The sequence below is a fragment of the Camelus dromedarius genome, chromosome 6 (assembly GCF_036321535.1).
Source record: "Camelus dromedarius isolate mCamDro1 chromosome 6, mCamDro1.pat, whole genome shotgun sequence".
Taxonomy (NCBI): domain Eukaryota; kingdom Metazoa; phylum Chordata; class Mammalia; order Artiodactyla; family Camelidae; genus Camelus; species Camelus dromedarius.
The window spans coordinates 18,589,413-18,609,836 of NC_087441.1; the positions used below are offsets into that span (position 1 = coordinate 18,589,413).

Consider the following 20,424-nt stretch of genomic DNA (forward strand, 5'->3'; position numbering starts at 1 on the left):
ATAAGGACCTCTTGCCACAGCGTATCTGAAACCAAATCAGTCAAACCCTCCTCATTCCATTGCTTCTAGTCCTGATTTCTGCTAACTGCAACAGCATCACCTTTGCTGCTCAGAAAGGGCTTTCCTCTTTGTCTTAAGCATCTCTTGCACTATTCCCAGTCTTCTTACTAAAGCAGAGCATTGTTATCATCAGCCTCTAGTCACAATTTTAAAAAGAAAAAGGGAAAAAAGATGTTTGCCAACTGCTTACAGACTAAAAGCCCGAAGGGCTTTGCATGGTCTACGAGCACCTTCACAAAGTGAACTTGAGCCGTCTTTGCTGCCTCACTTCCCACTACACTCCTTTACTGCACAGTCCTTGACCCGACGTTCTTCATGGCTTTATTCTCCCTGGTCCCTACACCAGGAGTATCATTTACTCTGTCCCTAAATGTCAAAACCCCACACAGCCTGCTTCCCTTCACTGTGGAAGTCATCCCCTTCCTCATCCTGGCCCCCGAGTGGCGGCTTGTACTGCCCTGAAGCTTTTATCAGATTGTGCCTGGACACAGGACTTGCCTACTCAGACGCATTCAATGCCTCCATTTCGGCACGGCCATATTTTCAACATGGGGATAGAATTAGTACCTACCTCGTAAGATTGTTCAAAAAGTGAATGAGATAAAACATGTACAATACTTAGAAAAACATCCAGCACACATTAAGCACTTAAGAAGAGTCAGCAATAGCTGTTATTACTATTTGATAGTTCGTTCCCAATTTCTGTCTGGCATATTCTTTTCAATATCCCCGATATAACACACAGTCCAGGACCAAGCACACACTGAAGATGGAAAAAGAACTTTACAGACTGATACCAGATGGTACATGTATAATAATAAAATTATAACCAGGAGATTCTCACTTCTTATGTCAGCAATTAAACAAAAAATCTCATTATGAAATATCAGCTGTAAAGGTGCTTCAGGAAATTTCCCTACATGACATCAGGCATTAAACATAACACTGGTTTACATTTATACAGATGTGGCTAGGTTCAAAATTTAGGTCTTTAAAATACACTGAGTCTACAGCTCACGCTGGTAAACCTGATCTCACCAAAACAACACAAAGGCAAGAAAAGCTTTACTCCTCAGAGCTAGCCCACGGTGGCTGTCTGACAGACCAAGAATTTTTTAAAGCTCATTCTCCCAGAGTTTAAGATACACAAAAGCGATCCAAACATCCCAGCAACCTCTGTGTTGAGGTGTTTCCATGACAGGCCTTTCCACTAGGCACCTACTTTCATTCGGGAAATTGTCCTATTGATCTCCTCTACATCCCCGACAGTGACAATGTTGGACTTCAGCATCTGGTCGATCAATACCAGCCAGTCGGCTAGTTCTGTTATCGTTTTATCCAGATCAGCAGGAACTGAAATTTCTGAGGTACGAGGAGACGGAGCAGGAGGAATAGCGGATGCAGATGATGATAGCACCACCTTTTGGACACTGGGATGAGCTGAAATGTAAAAATGTAGCAAAGCATTAATAAAACAGCAAGATAACTTGACTGCGGTGATATAATGGTGATGTGTGTGTGTGTATTCATGTAAAATTTAGTTTAAGTAAAAAAAAAAAAATTGGAAGAGTTATTTATTTTTTAATACTGAAAGGGCAATGGTATTTTCTGAAGTACCTATATGTCTTTGGTAGCCGGAAAGCCAATTAAACACACAATCTCTGTCAAATAAGTCAGACAGAGAAAGACAAATATTGCATGATCTCACATATATATGTGGAATCTAAAAAAAGGGAGGGAAACTTACAGAAAAAGAGATCAATCAGACCCGTGGTTACCAGAGGCAAAAAGTGGGGGAGGGGGAGCCGGAGAAAGGTGGTCAAAGGTACAACTTCCAGTTCAGGATAAACAAGTCCTAGGCATGCAATGTACAACATGATGACGTAGTTAACACTGCCGTGTGATACGCAGGAAAGTTGTTAAAAGAATAAATCCTATGAGTTCTCATCACAGAGAGAAATTTTTCCTTTTGTTTTTCTGTTTCTTGTTGTATCTGTATGAGAAGATGGATGTTAGCCAAACCTACTGTGGTAATCATTTCACAATACACTTAAATCAAACTGTCGTGCTGTACGCCTCAAACTCACACAGTGAGGTGTGCCAATTATTTCTCAGGAAAGCTGGAAAAAGAACTCTAGGTCTGAGGAAGCAAACCAATAGGGTATGCAAATCAAAGTAAGTCATAATAAGCTAAAAAAGTAGTTTCACGATTCTAATAATTTTGTTAGTGCCAGATGTTAAGCACCACCTCTCACAGACAGCAAAGAAAGCAAGAACCCCAAGAAAGTGGCACTGTGACTGAGAAACACCTGTTGGCAGAAGTCCAGCTGGTTCACAGAATGATTATTTCTTGAATACCCCTATTTTTAGCTACTTTTCTTGATCGTCACAGGTTCTAATACATGAATGTCAACCTCGGCTATACATCTGCCACATTTTCAACTTAGACATATGACACACACTTCAGAGACACAGGCTTCATTCTGCCTTCTCTATGACTGAGCCTTTTAGACTGCTGATTCAGTCCATTTCCACTCACTGATTCTCAACACACATTTTACAAGTACAGAAAACTCAAGCCCTTGGTTTTGATTTTACAAAACCCTGACTCATGCTGGGTGTGGATTTGATGTGGCCCGTAAGCTACTCTGCTAATGTAGGTCAAAGCTGATGAGTACAGAGCACAAGGGCTTCCCCTCTGCCCTCCTTCCTCGCACTGCAGACATTTTTCTCAGTGATTTAAGATGCAACTTTAGAAACAATTGTCTCAACACAACATTTCATGGAGCCACTGCCAATCAAAAGAAATTCACAAATACATTAAAACCTAACTTCCATTCATGGCTCTGAAAGACATGAGAATTAATAAATTTTCTTGTAACCCATCAAAGTCACTTCCGATAATTTAGGTTTCCCCTTTCCTTCTCTAAATTGTAGAATTCTGACCTAAACTGTATATGCGATTACTATGCTTTTCTTGTGTCCATATGTAGGAGTTGGTTAGTCATATGTAAATGTTTAGATATAACCTTCCAAGTTTAGAAAAAAGTTTAATAAATCAAGACTCCTCCATCAACAAATTTAATTAACACTAACTATTGCATGGTTAGTAATTATTTGTAACTCTCCCTTTTCAAAATAATAAAAACAGCCTAGAATTCACTACTTGAAAAGCTTAAAAAAGAAAATTTATACCTAGTTCTCAGCTAAGCTGCCAGTTCACAGCTAAGCTATTATCAACAGATAGAACTTAACACATGGGCAGCCTTAGACATCTATCAAGGATATTTTAAAATTCCTATCACAACATTGAAAGTCAGAGATCATAAAGAAAAATATTAAGGGAATTCAACAAAGGTGATTTCACTCAGTCTTTGCTTACTTGTCATCTTGGAAGGACTCTTAAAATTCTTTTTAAAATTTCAGTATTCCCTCAGCACATCTGATTTCCTCATGTGCTCCACTGCCAACCTCCGCGGCACAGTCTTTCTTACACTTCTCTATTTTGCTTCTATTATACCATGTATTTCACTTATTATGTGTATTTACTGATGAATCCCTGACACCTAGAAATATTATCTGGCACAAAGAAGGTGCTCAATAAATATTTGTTGAATTAAAAAAAAAAGAACTTGAAAAACAAAAAAACAACAACAACAAAAAGAAAAAAAGAACTTGCAAGGAGTATCTTTTTGTGTAGGGTATTTTTTACATTTCTGATTGCCACCTTAGTAGAAAGTTCTCAAAGTAGAATTATTGGTCAGAAAATACAAAAAATTTAATGTATCTAACACTTATTGCCAAATTGTTTTCTTAAAAATTGGAAATTTAAACTTCCAGCAGAGTGTGTGGAACTGATAAACATCCTGTGTCCACATAAACAAAATTCTATCTCAATGGATAAACACACATCTTTCACCGTTGCTTCATTTAATGTCTTTCTGCTTGACAGCGAGGATAAAATTCTTCATGTTTATTAATCAAATATGGTATAGTTTATAACTGTGTTCTTTATTTACTACTTTATCAATTTGGAGAACTCTTTATATAGGAAAGAAAAACCCTTATCATATTGCTGAAAACACCATTTCTATTTTAAGATTTAAATATTTTTCTTCTTAACATACAGATGTTAACTAAATTGGGGTAATTAAACACATAAATCTGTCTTAGGGAACTGTTTTCCCAGAACTTACTCTTATCTTCTCCGAAGATTTGATAAATATTTTCTCTATTTTTTTGGTTTGTATGTTTTTATCTTGTTTTTAATAATGAGACTGGTCATTTTCTTTGGTTTTTATACAAGGGGTAGTTGAATTATTAGAACCATCTGGAACACAGTTTAGTATATAGCATATTAAATGAGGCTTAAATAATTTTCTAAAAAATACAATCTGTAAATTCAGCACAATTTTAATAAAAATCCCAACAGGTTTGTGTGTAACTTGACAAAATTATTTATTCAAATTTCTGATTTTAAAATTAATATAGAAAAGAAAAGGGCCAAGAATAATCAAAATTTTTTATTTTTGACAGAGGGTTATGCCCTACAAGATACTTAGTTGTATTACTCAGCTAATAATGAATGATTAACTTGGTGTGTTATAGACCCAGACATTCAAACAGACCACTAGAAGAGAAGAGCCACAGTGGTGGCAGAGAAACCTAACCTTGGCAGAGACTACAGTATAGATCAATGAAGACAAATTTACTGGTCAATAAATGATGCTGGAAAAGCAGTGACCCATGGCTGCAGGGGGAAGAGGATGGGACAGACTTTGACCTCACATGCTCCTCAGGAAAATTAATTCTCAGTGGATTAAGGACCTGCATATGAAAACTAAAACTGTAAAAGGTAGAAGAGTATCTTTATGACCTCAGAATGCCAAAGGAGCTCTAAAATAAATCACAAAAAAGGAAAGCAATGAAAAGATCATCAATGTTTACAAATTCTAAAAATAGTTCCACAAATAAAAAATTTAAAAGCCAAGGATTAAGGGAGAAGGTATTTACAATGCACATTTCAGACAAGGAATTAGTAACCAAAATATTTTTTTCAAACTCAAAAAACATCAGCGAGCAATCCACAGAAGAGGAAATAAGAAAGACAATAAACATATTTTTTAAAGGCTCAAGAATAACAGGTAATTGAGGAAACACAAATTAAAAATGAAATGCCCTTTCTCCATGGGTCACAGGTTCCAAAATTGATCTCTGGAGAGCTCTGGGTTCCTAGAGATCCTTCCAAAGGGTATGGATGACTGAACTATGACCATCACCATAATAAGTTGTTTGCCTATTCCCTGCTCATTCTTTCCTAGATGTAGAGTGCTATTTTGCCCAGTGCTACAGGACATGTGATATCACAACAAAGCAAATACAGAAGCAAATACAAGAATCCAGGTGTCCTCTATTATGCCAGAAATTAAGATTTTTCAAAAATGTAAAGTCATGCCACTTTTCTATTTTTTTTTTGTTTTGAAAAATACACTTTATTATGGTACTATCTTGTAAAATATATTATTTTTTATTAATAGAATGGATTTATTATTTTGTTATTTTAACAAATTAATAAACAATTTTTGAAATTTCTCAGTTTTGCTTTCTTTTAGGTAAATATTAGTAAGTGTAATACACAAACAAAAGGTCTTAGAGGTGATCAATAATTTTTAAAAGCATTCATGGGTCCTGGGAATAAAATGTTGGAGGGCTGGGAACAGGTAGAACAGTGAGAACCCTCCCGTTCAGCTGGTGGAGGGGTAAACTGGAACAAGTCATCAAGACAGCAGCTAGTGAAGTAAAGCTGCCCGTGTTCTATGCCCCAGTGATTCACCACAATACACCCTAGAGGATATCTCCTACATTATTCAGCCCAATCCTCACTGCCACTTTTTGTAGTTTTAAAAAAATTGAAAACAACCTAAAAATTCATTGTTTCAATTCATGAAATATCTATTAAGAACCTACTATGTGCAAGGCACCTGACTAGATGCTACAGGTATGGTGATGCATAAGACAAAGGCCCTGACCTCGTAGAGCTCACTTTCTGATGAGGTGGATGGATGGATGTCACGAAGTAAGACCAATGCAAGAAGCTGGAGAGAGACAGGATGCACCTGAGCCATGGTGGGCAGGTCAGGAAGGGCCCTTCCAAGAAGGAAACATGCAAGGAGAGAACTGAATGAAGTGAGTGTGTGAAACATGCAATTTCTCAGGGAAGGACATGTGGGTGAGAAAGAAGAAACAGCAAGCACAAGGCCATAAATGGAAATGTTCTTGGCATGTTAGAAACAGCAAGAAGACCAGTGTGCTTGAAGCAGAATGAACAAAGGAAAAAGTAGTAAGAAATGGGATTCCAGGGACAGGTAGAAGGTAGATCATACCTGGTCTTCTGGACCATGGTAAGACTGCAGAAATCACCTCCATGTGATGGAAGTGATGAAAAGACTGCAATCAAAGGAGTGACACATCAAAGCTGTTTCTAAAGCATCACTCAGCTGCTATCAGAAGAATAGATTATAGAGGACTGATAAGGCAAGAACAGAATGAGGACACTGAATTAGGAGAATATTCCAACAATTGAGATCAAAGATAAGAGTGTTCAAGACTGGAGAAGTAATTGAGATGTGTCGGGGAACTGACACAATTTGCTGATGAATTGGATATGAAATCCAGAGAAGATTCAAGGATGACTCCAAGTGTAATTGCCTAAGAACTCACTGAATTATCTCAAGTTAAAAAGTGTCCAAAGTTACGAGACTTGTGAGCACAGCTAGAGAATAACGTTCTGAGGACTACAGTACAACCACACAACGAAATAGTATAAACGAATATACCAGAACCCTGTGCATCAAAATGCATGCTAACGAGAAGGATCCAGCAGAGAGGGGAGAAGAAGGTTAAGTTAAAAACCAAGAGAAGATATGATCCAAAGTACAACTGGACGAGATGGTCTTAGAAAGCAAGAGAGAGGACACTTCCACTGATAGGAAGAAAGCACGTAGAGTGTGGGTACAGCTGCATGTAGGCTGAGGGACTCTGTGATGGGAAAAAGATCTCATCGAACAAACAGTATTTATCTTTAAAAAATGAGATGAGGTCATTAGTTGAGAGACGGGGGAACAAGGGGTACTAAGAAGAAAGTGCAGTTGGATTGTCTTCAGTGCTGAGTGCCCTTTTGAGTATAAACAGCAAAAAGCTGGCATGGATAAACCTCAAAAACAATACCAAAGTGAAAGAAGCACTGTGTGATCCCATTTATAGGAAATACCCAGAAGAGAGAAATCCACAGAGACAGAAGGCAAACTGTTGGTCGCCAGGGGCTGAGGGTAGAAGGGAATGGGGACAAACTGTTGCGGAAGTACAGAGTTTTCACTCTGGAGTGATAGAAATATTTTGAAACTAGAGGTGATGATTGCACAATACTATGAATGTACTAAATGCCCCCGGATTGTTCACTTCAAAATGGTTACTTTTTAAATATAATTTTTTAAATTAAAAAAACCTAAGTAAAACACCATGTAAGAAGAGAGGGACACACTGGAATTAGCTTCAGATCTCAGACTTGTTTCAGGGATGACCATCTTGTTGAGAATGAACTGGCTACCTCCTGGAAAGTAGAGTTTTGCTGTCAGCTTTTTGTCCTTTTCAATATACGTTCAAATTTTCCCTGCTCCTTTGCCATAATGATGTTTAAAAAAGGACAGATAATATAATGTTCTCTTACAAAACGGATCAAGTCTTTTTCCTATGGTTAGGGAGTTGAGCTTGAGGTGGCAAGACAGTAGTACCCAAATGTTAATCCAAGTGTTTTGGACATTAATCAACAAAACCACCCAGGTATTTCTTGTTCAAGGTACTGGGAAATGCAAGTAAAATCCAACACAAGCTTGGCCCTCAACAAGTTTACAATCTCAAAAAAAAAAAAAAAGGTCTTGTCACTCACCACTTTCTGGCTCTTAAAGGGGAACAGGAGGAGGAAGAGGGGAGGGGGCAGAAGGGAGAGGAGGGGAAGGGGGAGGAGCGAAGAGGCAGCAGCAGCAGTGGGCACAGAGGAAGTAGACAGTTAATCACATTTGAGGTTTTGCCTGATGACTTAACAGCGGGAGACCAGGGCAAGTTGGCTCAAAGAGCCTGCAAAGCACTGATTAGCACCCTAACCTCAACAAGGAGAGGAAATACATAGTGAGAAAACGTTCTTTTCTCTAACTGAAGTGATCAGCATTTGTCAGTAAACAGCTTCCCTGGGATGGAGAACTCATAAATCCCCATCTGCCACCTGATCCCAAGAACATCCAAACTTTTTGCTTTCAGCCATCATCAGCATCTAACTACACATCTCTAGAACATGTTAACACAGTGAGTTACAGCTGATTTGCTGAAAAGCTGCATGTTTCCAGAACACTATTCCCCAGTGCCCCCACTTTGCCTCTCCCTTTGCCTTCAGCAAGATCTGTTAAGGCTCAGGTCCCACGAAAAGCTAAAAGTCTTATCTCGCATGAAAGGAAATGTCTTGCACGTACAGGGCAGTGAAATACGTCTTGTGTTTAAAGATGTTCTTTTCAAATAACTGAAAGTAGAATAATAAATCACAACGGCATTGTGTTTTTAAATAAATTTTCCTAATCCATGTACGATGATCAAAATCATAAAATTTTGCTATGTTTTCAAAAAAAAATTGTTAAGGAAAAAAAACTATCTTACCAGCAATTCTTGTCTGAGTAACAGGACAGGGTTCCTGGATGCGTTCCTTCAGTGCACTGGGCACTTCCCTGCATACCTACAGTGTCCCGACAAACAGAAAGAGAACAGTATGTAAATAAAGGTGACCGTATTTTCACAAGAGGATTGTCCTCTAAATGATAGCTCTGTTGCTGCTTTTCTTCACCTTCACTGCCTAAGCTTCTGCGTCCCCTTCACTATCCACTGCAGTCTTGCTTGATCCCCAGCTACACTGACTCACCATCAAGAACATCATCCAGTCCTTAGCTGCCCTGGTCCTTTGCAACATTTAATACCGTCACTCCTTCTCTCGTGAATTCTGTTACTATTCTACAATCTTGATTTTACTCCTACCTCTCTGACTGATCTTCTAAGTGTCCTTCACCAGCGCATTTTCCTCTGTCTATCCAACAAATACCAACATTCTACAGGGTAGGGTTTTCAGTCTTCTTACCCTTGACCCTGGCCTCTCTATCCCTGGGTCCTGGTTTCTAATGGCTTCATCTATCACATGCAGTTGTAAGAGGCTGAAGACTCCCCAAAACATATCTTCAGTCCAGCTCTGCAGGTCAACCATATATTCAGATATATCCAAATCTGGATTCATCGTCTATTTACTGGACACTGCCTTCACAAAGTTGTCTAATGACACTAACTGATTTTTCCAGATCAGTTATCCTGATCTGGATAATGTCCTTTTGACCTAAGGGTATCCATCCTTAGGACGGCTCCATCTATCTCTGTGGTACAGCTACAGTGATCTTTCAAAATGTAACTTTCTCCTGTTTAAAACCCACCAATAGCTGCCCACTGCTTTCAAGGTGGTGAACTGTCAGACAGAGCTCAAATTCCTTGTGATACATGGTGAGGCTCCTAGGGTCCGGTCTCTGCAAGCACCTCTCATCCTTCCATTTCATGTTAAGCTACTTACAGGATGCAAATTCATTGTCTCCTCTAGACCCTTTCATTTACTGCTTCTTTACCCTGCAATGCCTTTTCCTCCTTTCTCCATCTGACCAATACCTATTCATCTTTTATAAATTAGCTTCATCTCCACAAAATCTTCCATGGTTATCACTCAAAGCCAGGAAGGTACACTGCCTTTTCATCCTCATGAATACCTGTATGTTTTAATTGCTTATCTATTGTCTCACCTACAATAAGCTCTCTTGGTCAAAAGCGGGTGTCATACTCATTGCTGTATTGCTAGTTCTTAAAATGGTGCCTGACATAAAATGAGAGTCAGTAAAAACCTAAGTGAGTGAATAATTGCATGAATGAATGAAATATCCCAGATTGCTAGTTCTTAAAATGTGTTTGTTGAAGTTAGCTACACAATAAGCATTGCTTGGTCTGGGACATTCATAATTCACGTAACTAGTGTAAAATCAATGTGAAGTCTTGTGATAAAGGGAGCTTTGGCTCCGTCTAACATTGTGCTCCCAAAGGGACCACCATGCCTATTCTACACAATACCCGATGACATCCTTTGTGTTAATAAATACATCTGCCCTGATTGAATATGCACAACCTGAGCCTGGCGTGTTCGACATGGGGCCAACATGTCTGAAAGGAGCACACGGAGAGAGTAGCAGGTGGAGTCACAGAGATAACAGGAAATGTGACAGACCTTGTTAGTCACCTTAAGGACTTTGGTCTTTACTCTGAATGAGATGGAAAACCATTACTGGGCTTTGCTCACAGGAGTTACTTGATCCGAATTATGTTTTAACAAATCCTTTGGCTGCTTTTTTGAGAAGAGGTTGACAAAGGGCAAAGGAGGACACAGGGAGACTAGTGAAGAGGCCGCTGTAGGAATCATGACAAGAGATGACAGTGGCTTGAAACAACTTAGTAGCCATGGGGATAGTGAGAAGCAGTCAAATTTACAAAATTTTGCAAACCTACAAAAAGATGAAAGAATTGTACAGTGAGCACTCACGTGCCCCTCAATAGCTACAACTGCTAAAATGCTGCTATGCTGGCTTTTATCTAGTCACCCAGCCGTCCATTCGAACCATGAGAGAGACGGGTATTTTAAAGGAGAAGCTGATGATGATGACTCTAAGGTTTATTTGTTTGTTTTTAATTGAGATATCATTCACATGCCATAAGATTGACTCCAGGGTTTTGGCATAAACAATAATAAGGATGGAATTACCAGTAGCTGAGGTGGGAGAGGTATACTAAGGTGCAGGAGGGAGGTGGAGATCAGGAGCCTGGTTTTGTATGTGAGCTGAGACGCCCATTAGACATCTAAGTGGAGATGCCGAGCAGGCAGCTGATGAAGGTCTAGAGCATGGAGAGAGGTCTAGGCCAGGGATATGGGCATGTGAGTCATCAGTGACAGTGACTCGTCAAGGCTGTGATTCTCAAGCAGAGAGGCTTGATCAATAAAGCACCTGCATCATTAGATACAGAATAACCGCTATCATTTCAAAAGGGTGGAGAGGGAGGAAAATGACAGAGATGGGGTCTGTCCAAACCAGGGCAGAGACCTATCCATTCAGTGTCCCAGACAGACCTCGTGCTCTGTTATAGCATGTACCTAAGCCACAATAAATATAAGTCTATGACTTTATCTACCTCTAACTATTTAAGCTGCAAAGAAAAAAAAAAGTAATGCTATGAGAAAAAGGACCTTATTTTAGTCATAATTGTAGCCACATATCAGTCCATTCCACCCAGAACCTAGTAAATACATATTGAATGAATAAAAATCATTAAAAATAAATCTACATACGTGTTAAGTCTTGCGCAACATAACAAAGTTATTTAATGCCTTCATTTTCAGAATATAATTATGGACGTTTTATTGCCTAATTCTAATATATACTTATTATTTAGCGTAGTGTATAATGTATAAGCTTCCTAGGCCAAAAACTTCCACATAAAATAAAAAGTATCCTCTGAGAACATTTGCTTCCATCCGTGACAGATGAAAAAATATAATTATCAATTAGTAAAACGTGCCCATATCTGGCTATACTTAAATGTGAAACAGTTACATGATCCCACTTATTTGATAACAAAATCAATAAACGTGGGAAATGTACCATAGTCATGCTTAATGCACACCTTATTCCATGTCGAATTTACAGTCCTTAAGCTTTCTGAAATTTTTTCTCTTTCATGTAAACTCAGACTCTTATCTGAAAGCATTTCCAATTCAGTCCTATTCAGCCATTTGAGTTTTTCAGCTTGGACATCCATCTCCTGGGTTAAGTTCTAAAGGAGTCAGAAGAGAGGAAAGGTTAAAAGGTTGTCATACCAGGGAAAGATCAAGAACTATATCAGAAATCTCTTTGGGAAATACTCTTATAAAAGTGGACTTTTAATTTCTTAAATGGAAAATAAAATTATAAGAAGCCTGAACTTATGTTAAACTGTAACTGATCTGGGAATGAACTTCACCTTCACTGCACATGTGTGTGTACTCACTTTCCTACTTCCCACCTCGCATCTCTTAATAGGCACATATTATATCGTATTTACACTGACAATTTAACATTCTGATCTTAGATAATAAAAAATGATGTCTATTCTAATGAAAGGCAAAAAAAAAAAAAAACCCAAAACCCAAAAACAGGAGCATTTTATGCCTCTCTACCTACTCTTCTTACCCTAATATGCCGCCCCACCCCTTGTGACTACCCCCAAATTGTTGACAAAAGGCATATTCCAAGAAAACTATTAAAACTTTTATTATTTTTTATTTTTTCCCATTTTTCATTGACGTATCATCAATTTACAATGTTGTACTAGTAGAAACACCAGTAGAAAACTAATGAATTTTTTAGATAAAACAGGAACAAGTTAGTTATTTGTCACACTTTGAAAACTTAGTAATTATTTGCCACATATTTTTCATCATTATTAAAAGTTTCTTTCCCAAAATACCTCAATGATACTCTTTTAGGAAAAATCTCTTATCAGATTAGTCAGTATCCTTTTAGGTATACTTGGATGCATACACGTGTGTGTATCCACACACACACAATTTTTTTTGTTTAATGAAAATGTGAGCACATTATGCTTATTGTTCTTCAACAAGCACTTTAATTCTTAACACAAAAAATGTAAAATTTGTGGATATAAAAATGTATGGATATTTGGGTATATTTACCTATCTATATGTATCTTTATGGATTTCTATATATTTATACTTATAAAACAATAATTCTTGTTGGTTGCAGAACAACAAGAAAATCTTATAAATACAACTATGATGCTAAGTCCACTGTAGGCTGCAGTGAGTTACTCTCAAGTCACTTTGAGTTTTCTTGCAAGACTCAATTCTATAAACAGCAATCAGTAGTTATCTTCTAAATCCAAAAGCAAAAAAATATCCATCACAGTATTATTATATTCTAAAATGATGATAATTGTTAAAAATATCCCAAAAACCTTGGTCCAATATTGAGACCACATGACTGATCACTGTTATGTGAGTGAAGCCTTACCTCTGCAAGAACAAAATGATAGTGTCTCTTTAAAACAACAACAAAAAAAGATATTCCTATTTAAAGTTCACCACATTTACCACAAAGTACAAAGTGTCTTCCCTGTTTCTTCTTCAGTCATGCAATATCTTATTTTTAGTGTAAATGTTCATGCATCAAAAAGCACTGGCAAATATAGAGACAAATAAGCCACTTACTGTTAATTCTTGCAGGTTTTCTTCCAGCTCAGTGGTTGATCTCTTTTGCATAGCATTTTCGGCCTTTGTTAACCAACAAAAAACCTCATCTAGTCTCTTCCTATATTCCATCACCTGCTTACTTTCTCCTTTTAACCTAAAAGAATACATTATTGAAAAATATTGAGAAAAATTATCCAATTAACTAGAACATTATATATTTGCTTTGGATATCCTGACTAAATATGTCACACAGAAAAATTTCTAAAAGCTATTTTAATATGTATTTCTAAATAGTATTCTGCAATACTAAAGATTATTTCCAAATATAAGAATAAGATTTCTTCCTTCACTAAACCAAAAAACATTAAAACTAAAGAATGTCATCTTCTCTCATCATCAAAAATTATACAAAAACTTAATACAAAGGACTTTTTTTAAAGCTAGATTCCACTGTACAACATAATGAAGCTTTAAAATAGAAAACATGAAAAATGTCTTTATCTAAAATAAGAAAAAACATAATTTTCTTTGAGTACTCCATGGAGATAGATATCATTATATGACATATTATTCACAGTAGGTGGTTAAGTATTACTCTACTTTATTCATAGGAAAGAAAGAATAAGGACAAAGCAAGATACTGCCAATGGGAAATCTCTACAAACATGAAAGACAAGAAAAAAATGAAAATTTGGTTAGTTCATTAAAATAAGTATTGTATTTGAATATAGCACCAAGTTATAAAACAAGATCTAGAAAAAAAGCAAAAGTATTAAAGGATATAAGGAAACAAATAGTCATATGAATATAAAAAAGGAACTGTCTTAATTAGACCTTTTATATGTTATAGAATAACATTTATAAGTATATAAACCATCTGTCAGAAGATGAGAATATGGTCAGAACTCATATGACAAACAAGATTATATGCATTTTTAAGAAATGGTTTGAAAGCTATTTAGAGCTTGGTGGTGGCACCATTTTTATAGCTGCTGCTATCAGCTGCTGGTTTAAAAATAGAATGCAATTTTTTTAATGAATTATATAATGTCATCCTTAATAAGAATTCACATTTTTTATGGCTATGAAGTTTTCTTTTTTAATCACAAAAAACCCTAAAATAATGATGTAGTATATACAGAATAACATGCTAAATAAATCTTATATATTTAATAAAGTCAATAATATTTAAAGGAGAGTATTTTTAATGTTTGAAAAAACTAATGAAAATCACTACCAAATCACAAGTTTTCATTGTTAAGTATCCATTAGGAGAGAACACTGCTGCAAGATTTTAAAAAAATAAGCAAATAATGCAATAGAAAGAATTGTTCAGACTACGAATACCAAAACTGGTAATTTACCCTGTATACTGAAGAGTATTTAATTTAAATAACAACTTTAGAAACAACTAAAATATTACTATAGATATTGTGTCTCAAAAAAATGTTGTCATTTAAATTTCTAGTACTTCATAATCATGACTAATTTAGTATTTTGAAAATATGTCTATGAAGGAAACTAACATTATCAAGTAATTTTAATAAGATATATTTGAGTCGCAAAATTTTCACCTGCAAACTCGCTAAATATAATTTACATTTTAAATGTTATCATTAAGTAAAAACAAGCTATAAATTCATGTTCAAACAGTAGGTAACAATTACTCATTAAGGAATAGCACCATAAGTTGCTGAACTGTGCAAATATTTAACAACAGGCTCTCAACACAAAAATAAATTGAGCTGTGGCACCGTTTCTCAATGACTGATAATAGTATGCCTAATAAACCCAAAGAACTGCAATGTGGCCCCAGTTTAAGGTAAGTTACAACCTGAAGTGAACTTAAACATGAATTTATGAAAACAAATACTGCTCTAGTAAAAATACGAAATGCTGGAGAAGAGATTCACTATTCTTTTCTCTTCCAAAAAAATGAGTGAAATATGTATGAGCTTCACCTTGTTCGTCCCAGGAACGACAATTACCACATTCCACAGAGGTCCACTTGAAAATCTTTAGGGGAATCTCCGCAGTTATTGCTAACACCATGCCAGCAGGCATATCTTTTTCCCTAAGGAGACCTGGGAGATAGGTCACTTTCAAGCTAGAAGGACTCTCCCTGCCGCCTTACTAGCTTGGCACATAAAACCCAGTCAGACCTCAGCTTTCAATCCTGCCCCGGTCCCCTGAAACTTTCTCATCATCTAACCTTTGCAGATTTCTTACTTGGTCATACTATTCCATGCTTCCGACCTTGCCAGTTCTATGCCCTTTTCCTACAAATCCTTCTCTAAGAGGAACTTATGGGAAGTTGCTGTAAATGCCTCAAAACCTAACTTCAGGATTTCTCTCCTGTGATGCCTCAATTCCACAGCCCATCACCCTTGCCTTGGCGACAACACTGTATCTTCTTAATAATGTGTCCTTTAATTACATTAGATCATCTTTTCCTTTAAACATTTTTTCACCTAAGTCTCTCTGAGTTCCTTAGTCGTATTTGTATCCCCAGTGCTGAACAGAAGCCTCAATAAATATTGATTGGATCATTCCATCAATCGTCGGTAAAATCCAGCAACAGTATGCTTGGAGGATAAATTATAGGTTAACTTACTATGACAAAACAAGATATTTTGAGTGTTTCCTATGAAGAAGTCAGGGCATATACATTTCACAAACAGTCTCATTTAATCTTCATGACACTCCTCTGAGGAGATATCCCAGTTCTCATTTACAGAGGAGGAAACTTGGCCAGCAAGCTCTGAGGTCTTCCCAAGTTCTACAGGCACAGTATTTGACAGCATATGTTAGCACCGTCACTAGCCTTCTGTGAGACCCTGGACAAGTCACTTAACCGCTGCTCTCTGGGCCTCAGTTTCCAAAGCTGTACAATGGGCCTGAACAGTCCTCTTCACAGGGTAGTTGTGAGGTTCGAATGAGACCTTGTGTGTAAGATGCCAAACACTTGTCTCTGCCGCGTGGCAACCTCTCAACCAAGACACAGAAACTATGATTTGCCTTTTACCAAAGAACACAAAATAACATATGATGCTATTTTATAAAAGGCAGCCATGGGCCAAATATTCAAAGTTCAAAATTTTACGTTATAGTATAATACCGAACTTGATAAAGTATTAGATTGACCTTTTAACCAAACAACAGTTTTTCACTAAAATAATATATCATAAACAGAGTTAAAAAATAACAGAAAAAAAACTATCTGGGACATTTTAATCCAAAACTATCACTAACCTCCACCCCCCAAAAAAGTCATTGATGAAATGGAATATATTAAGCAAAGTAGGAATCGTCCATCAAATCTTGATTGTCTCAAAACACAACTTAAAATAATTTTAAAGTAACATATAAAATAACACGAGCAATGGTGAGTATTATATTCACTGGTAATCAAACGTATTTACAACCAGAAGACACTCTAATAAAATCTGGGGCATTATAACATAATCTGACATAAAAACGCACAATAAGTCACTATATGTATTACATCATGTAGATGAGGAACTGTATTATGTGAACAGCACTGGCATATAAGGACATGGGACACCCTTAGACACCAAGACCTAGCGAGTGAAAGGGGTTACTTGTGAAGTCCCCGAGACCCAGGCAGGAAATGAGCGAGGGAGAGGCCTGACCCTGAGTCAAGATGTTCAGACTGGAGGTCCAGAGCGATCTTTCACCCAGTTCGAGTTCCTGCCACCTGGTCACCATACCACAATAAACCGAAAGAAGAAGAATAAAGGTATTTCTGACATGTATGACATCTGAGTGGAGAAGTAAGACTTCACGGGTAGCCTAAAAGCGCAGTAAGAGACCATGTTCTAACGACACGAAGCACAGACAGTGGGGGGTCTTAAACGTCAATACAATGCCTCGTGTAATTTCAGACGACAAGAGAACTTGGCTCTCATGGGACTGGATCTCCAGAGGCTCTGCCCGAATGCCTTCACCCAGTGCCCTCGAGTGATCACGGCTCAGTCACCTTGGCCGCCGGTCCTTCACTTCTGCAGCGATCGCTCCCCAGCGTTGGTTTACCCCTGCCAGCTTGTCTTTCAGGAAGCTTCCATCTGTCGGGGACAGTTTCTGTACAATCCCGTCCCCAGTTCTGTTCAGTGCTGCGAAACTGGGCTGGTGGCAGCTGAGCCCCTCTTCCAAGTCCTGCGACAGAGAACAACAACTTGAGATGAACTCCACCACCAAATTAAACTGTTCTGGGGCCACGAATCCACCCGGGTACCGTAGTGTCAGTGTAAGTGTTAGAGAAACAAAGTTCTGGAAGGACATTTTACATATGTGCAAAAAACCATGTTTAACACTTTCATTACATTTCAATGGACATATTAAAGCAAGTCTATTTTGAAATCTAACCCACGCTCGTGAATGCCATCAGGCAACATACAGTGAAAGAGGGCAGCCTGCTAATATACAATAAATACCAGCTGTTTACACTAAAGCTTAAGCAACAATCATGTTTGATTAGAGGGAACTGCCCTTCTTCTAAACATGGGCTTGAAAGCATGTCAAAAAAATTTTAAAACACTATACCCCCATGTACCATGATGTCCTATATACAACATGTAAGTAAACTTCAACGTGCATTTTATTGAGCCATTGCTTTTCTGGTCTGTAAATTTTTAAGTAATGGGTTAAGAATGGATATTTTAAAGTCAAACTTAAGCATTTCTCTACACCTCTAAAAATAACAAAAATGTATTAACATATTTATGAGGAAAATAAAAGCATTCTCTAACTTCTCATAAGTCTTCTATGTAAAATATGCTTTAAAATTTTAATAAAAGAAAATATTTTTAAGAATGGTAAATTGAAATTTTGCTTGCTTTCGATCATTATTTTTAAAGACCTATTATTATCAGCAGAACTGATTTATCTATTGTGTTATATTTTCCCAAGACTGAATTAGACTTACATGAGCAGCTGCCCTGATACAGCTCAAGAATAATTTACTTTTATGGTAACAGTCAATGATATCAAGAAAAATAAGATGCCTAAGTGTTTACCCATAGAAAATAAAGGTGAGGTATGTAGATATCTTTCTCTCCTTGATACAGTCTTGGGTACAAAATTTTACAAATGTTATTCTGAAGATAAAATTTTAAAAAATCAAATTGTTTCCCACATATGCCACTAAAGAGCATTTTTTTATTTAAATTTTTTAAAAATCCTTATTAAGAATGGAAATAAGCAATTTTTCTTATACCATTAAAACTAGAACTGGAACAAAAATTACAGATTGTCTATATACTCCTGAAAAATTAACATATTCAGCCCCTCCTTTCAAAAATCTGTCTTCAATGGCACACACTAAATAAATATGCCACCTTTTTAGCAGATCCCCATCCTCGGACAGAAAGCACTCACCTGCTGATGTCTCCTAGCTTTCTCTAAGTCCAGGCCACCATCTGGAGCAAAGGTATCAGCCAGTAACTCTTCAGCTTCCGTCATCCACTGTGTGAGGTCGTTAAGGTCACAGTGGAACTGTCTCCATTCTTCCACAGCCCTACTGAAATACCTAGAAGGCCCAAACAAAATAAAACGGATTTCCAAACTTTCCAGGACTATCGAGAAGCAATTTTCTAAAAAGGAAATTCAAATCTCATTTAAACTGAAAGCCTCAGAAGGAGTAATTCACAGCTCGCTGCTCTACAAGACCAGTTTTTGTAGTGGGTTACAGTTAGTGATTCCTCTTCGAGAGCAAAGCAATCTGCGTGCACCACATCCCCACCTCACTTTCACACGCACATACATATCCACACTAGGGCAGCTTTTTAACTGAAAAGACTGCCTTCTCTGGCCTGAAAAATCAAGATAGATTAGCTGCAGGCATGTTAACCCACCCAACTTTAAACACTTAACATTTCAAATAGCATGAAATGTAAAATATGATTAATTACTCTATTCTCTTAGGAAAAAAACAGAGTTCCAGAACACTTAGTTCCTAGCTAGGACAAAACCCAAAAGGCCAAAATACTTCAAAATTTACTTGCAGTCCATTATCTCTGCATTATGAACTGAACTGTGTCCCCCAAAACTCTGTTGTAGCCCTAACCCTCAACATGACTATATTTGGAAATAGAATGTTTAGGGAAGTAATTAAGGTTAAATGAGTTTGTCACAAGGGTCACTAATCCCATGTACTGTTGTCCTAACAAGAGGAAGAGACATCAGAGATAGCTCACTCTGTGTGTGCCTCTCTCTCTGTATCTCTATCGCTCCCTCTGCAAGAGCACAGAGGAAAGGCTGTTTAAAGACATAGTGAGAAGGTGGTCATCCGCAAGCCAGTAAGAGAAGCCTCACCCGAAACTAACCCTGCAGGTACCTTGATCTAGGACCTCCAACCTCCAGAGCTGAGAGAAAATAAATGTCTGCTGTTTAAGCCACCAAATGTCTGTTGTTTAAGTCTGTGTTATCCTACTATGGCTTCCCTAGCAGACTAACATGCTCTGTGCAATGACTAATCTGGTGAACACAGCACCATATGGGAGTGCCTGCCAAGCTCAGGTTAGACGATGAGACAAAGACTACCAAGACTTCTACTCAAACCTAACTCCTTTAGAAATGAGATAAAGTCAAGCTCCAGTGCTTGTCATATTCAGACCATGTAAGTATAAAAAGGAAAATCTTTATTGGATTGGGATCCTAAAGAATTTCCCTCTGCTTTTTTGTTTAGAGTAGTGGTACTAGGACAAGTTTAGAAAAGATCTCCAAAATTTTTTTAATACTAAAAAAAGTTTATATAATAAAAAGGTAATATCAGTATTTTTAAAAAATAATAAAATGATCCTTGACATTGCTAACTCCTATCTAATGTGTATATTTCCCTCTTCCATGAAACTCATTTTGGAAATTCAGCTAATATTTGTTGAGTGCCTACTCAACAAAGGGAAGCAGCATTCTATTAGGCATAATGAACATAAGAGCACTTCAAACAAAACACTATGAGAAAATATTAGGACAATCTTCGT

At 37.2% G+C, this 20,424-nt stretch overlaps 1 protein-coding gene across 12 annotated transcripts in view; it reads right to left on the reverse strand.

The window, feature by feature from the left end:
* The window catches only part of UTRN (utrophin), a 457,624-nt gene that overhangs the window by 246,769 nt on the left and 190,431 nt on the right, over positions 1–20,424 (reverse strand). For all 12 annotated transcript variants that reach the window (XM_064486618.1, XM_064486616.1, XM_010983720.3 and 9 more), the window contains 6 exons: positions 18,821–18,971; positions 17,424–17,599; positions 13,442–13,577; positions 11,860–12,009; positions 8,764–8,839; positions 1,283–1,500 (listed from right to left, as the gene is read on the reverse strand). In XM_064486618.1, coding sequence (XP_064342688.1) covers positions 1,283–1,500; positions 8,764–8,839; positions 11,860–12,009; positions 13,442–13,577; positions 17,424–17,599; positions 18,821–18,971 — 907 coding nt within the window. The remainder of the gene's footprint in view (positions 1–1,282; positions 1,501–8,763; positions 8,840–11,859; positions 12,010–13,441; positions 13,578–17,423; positions 17,600–18,820; positions 18,972–20,424) is intronic.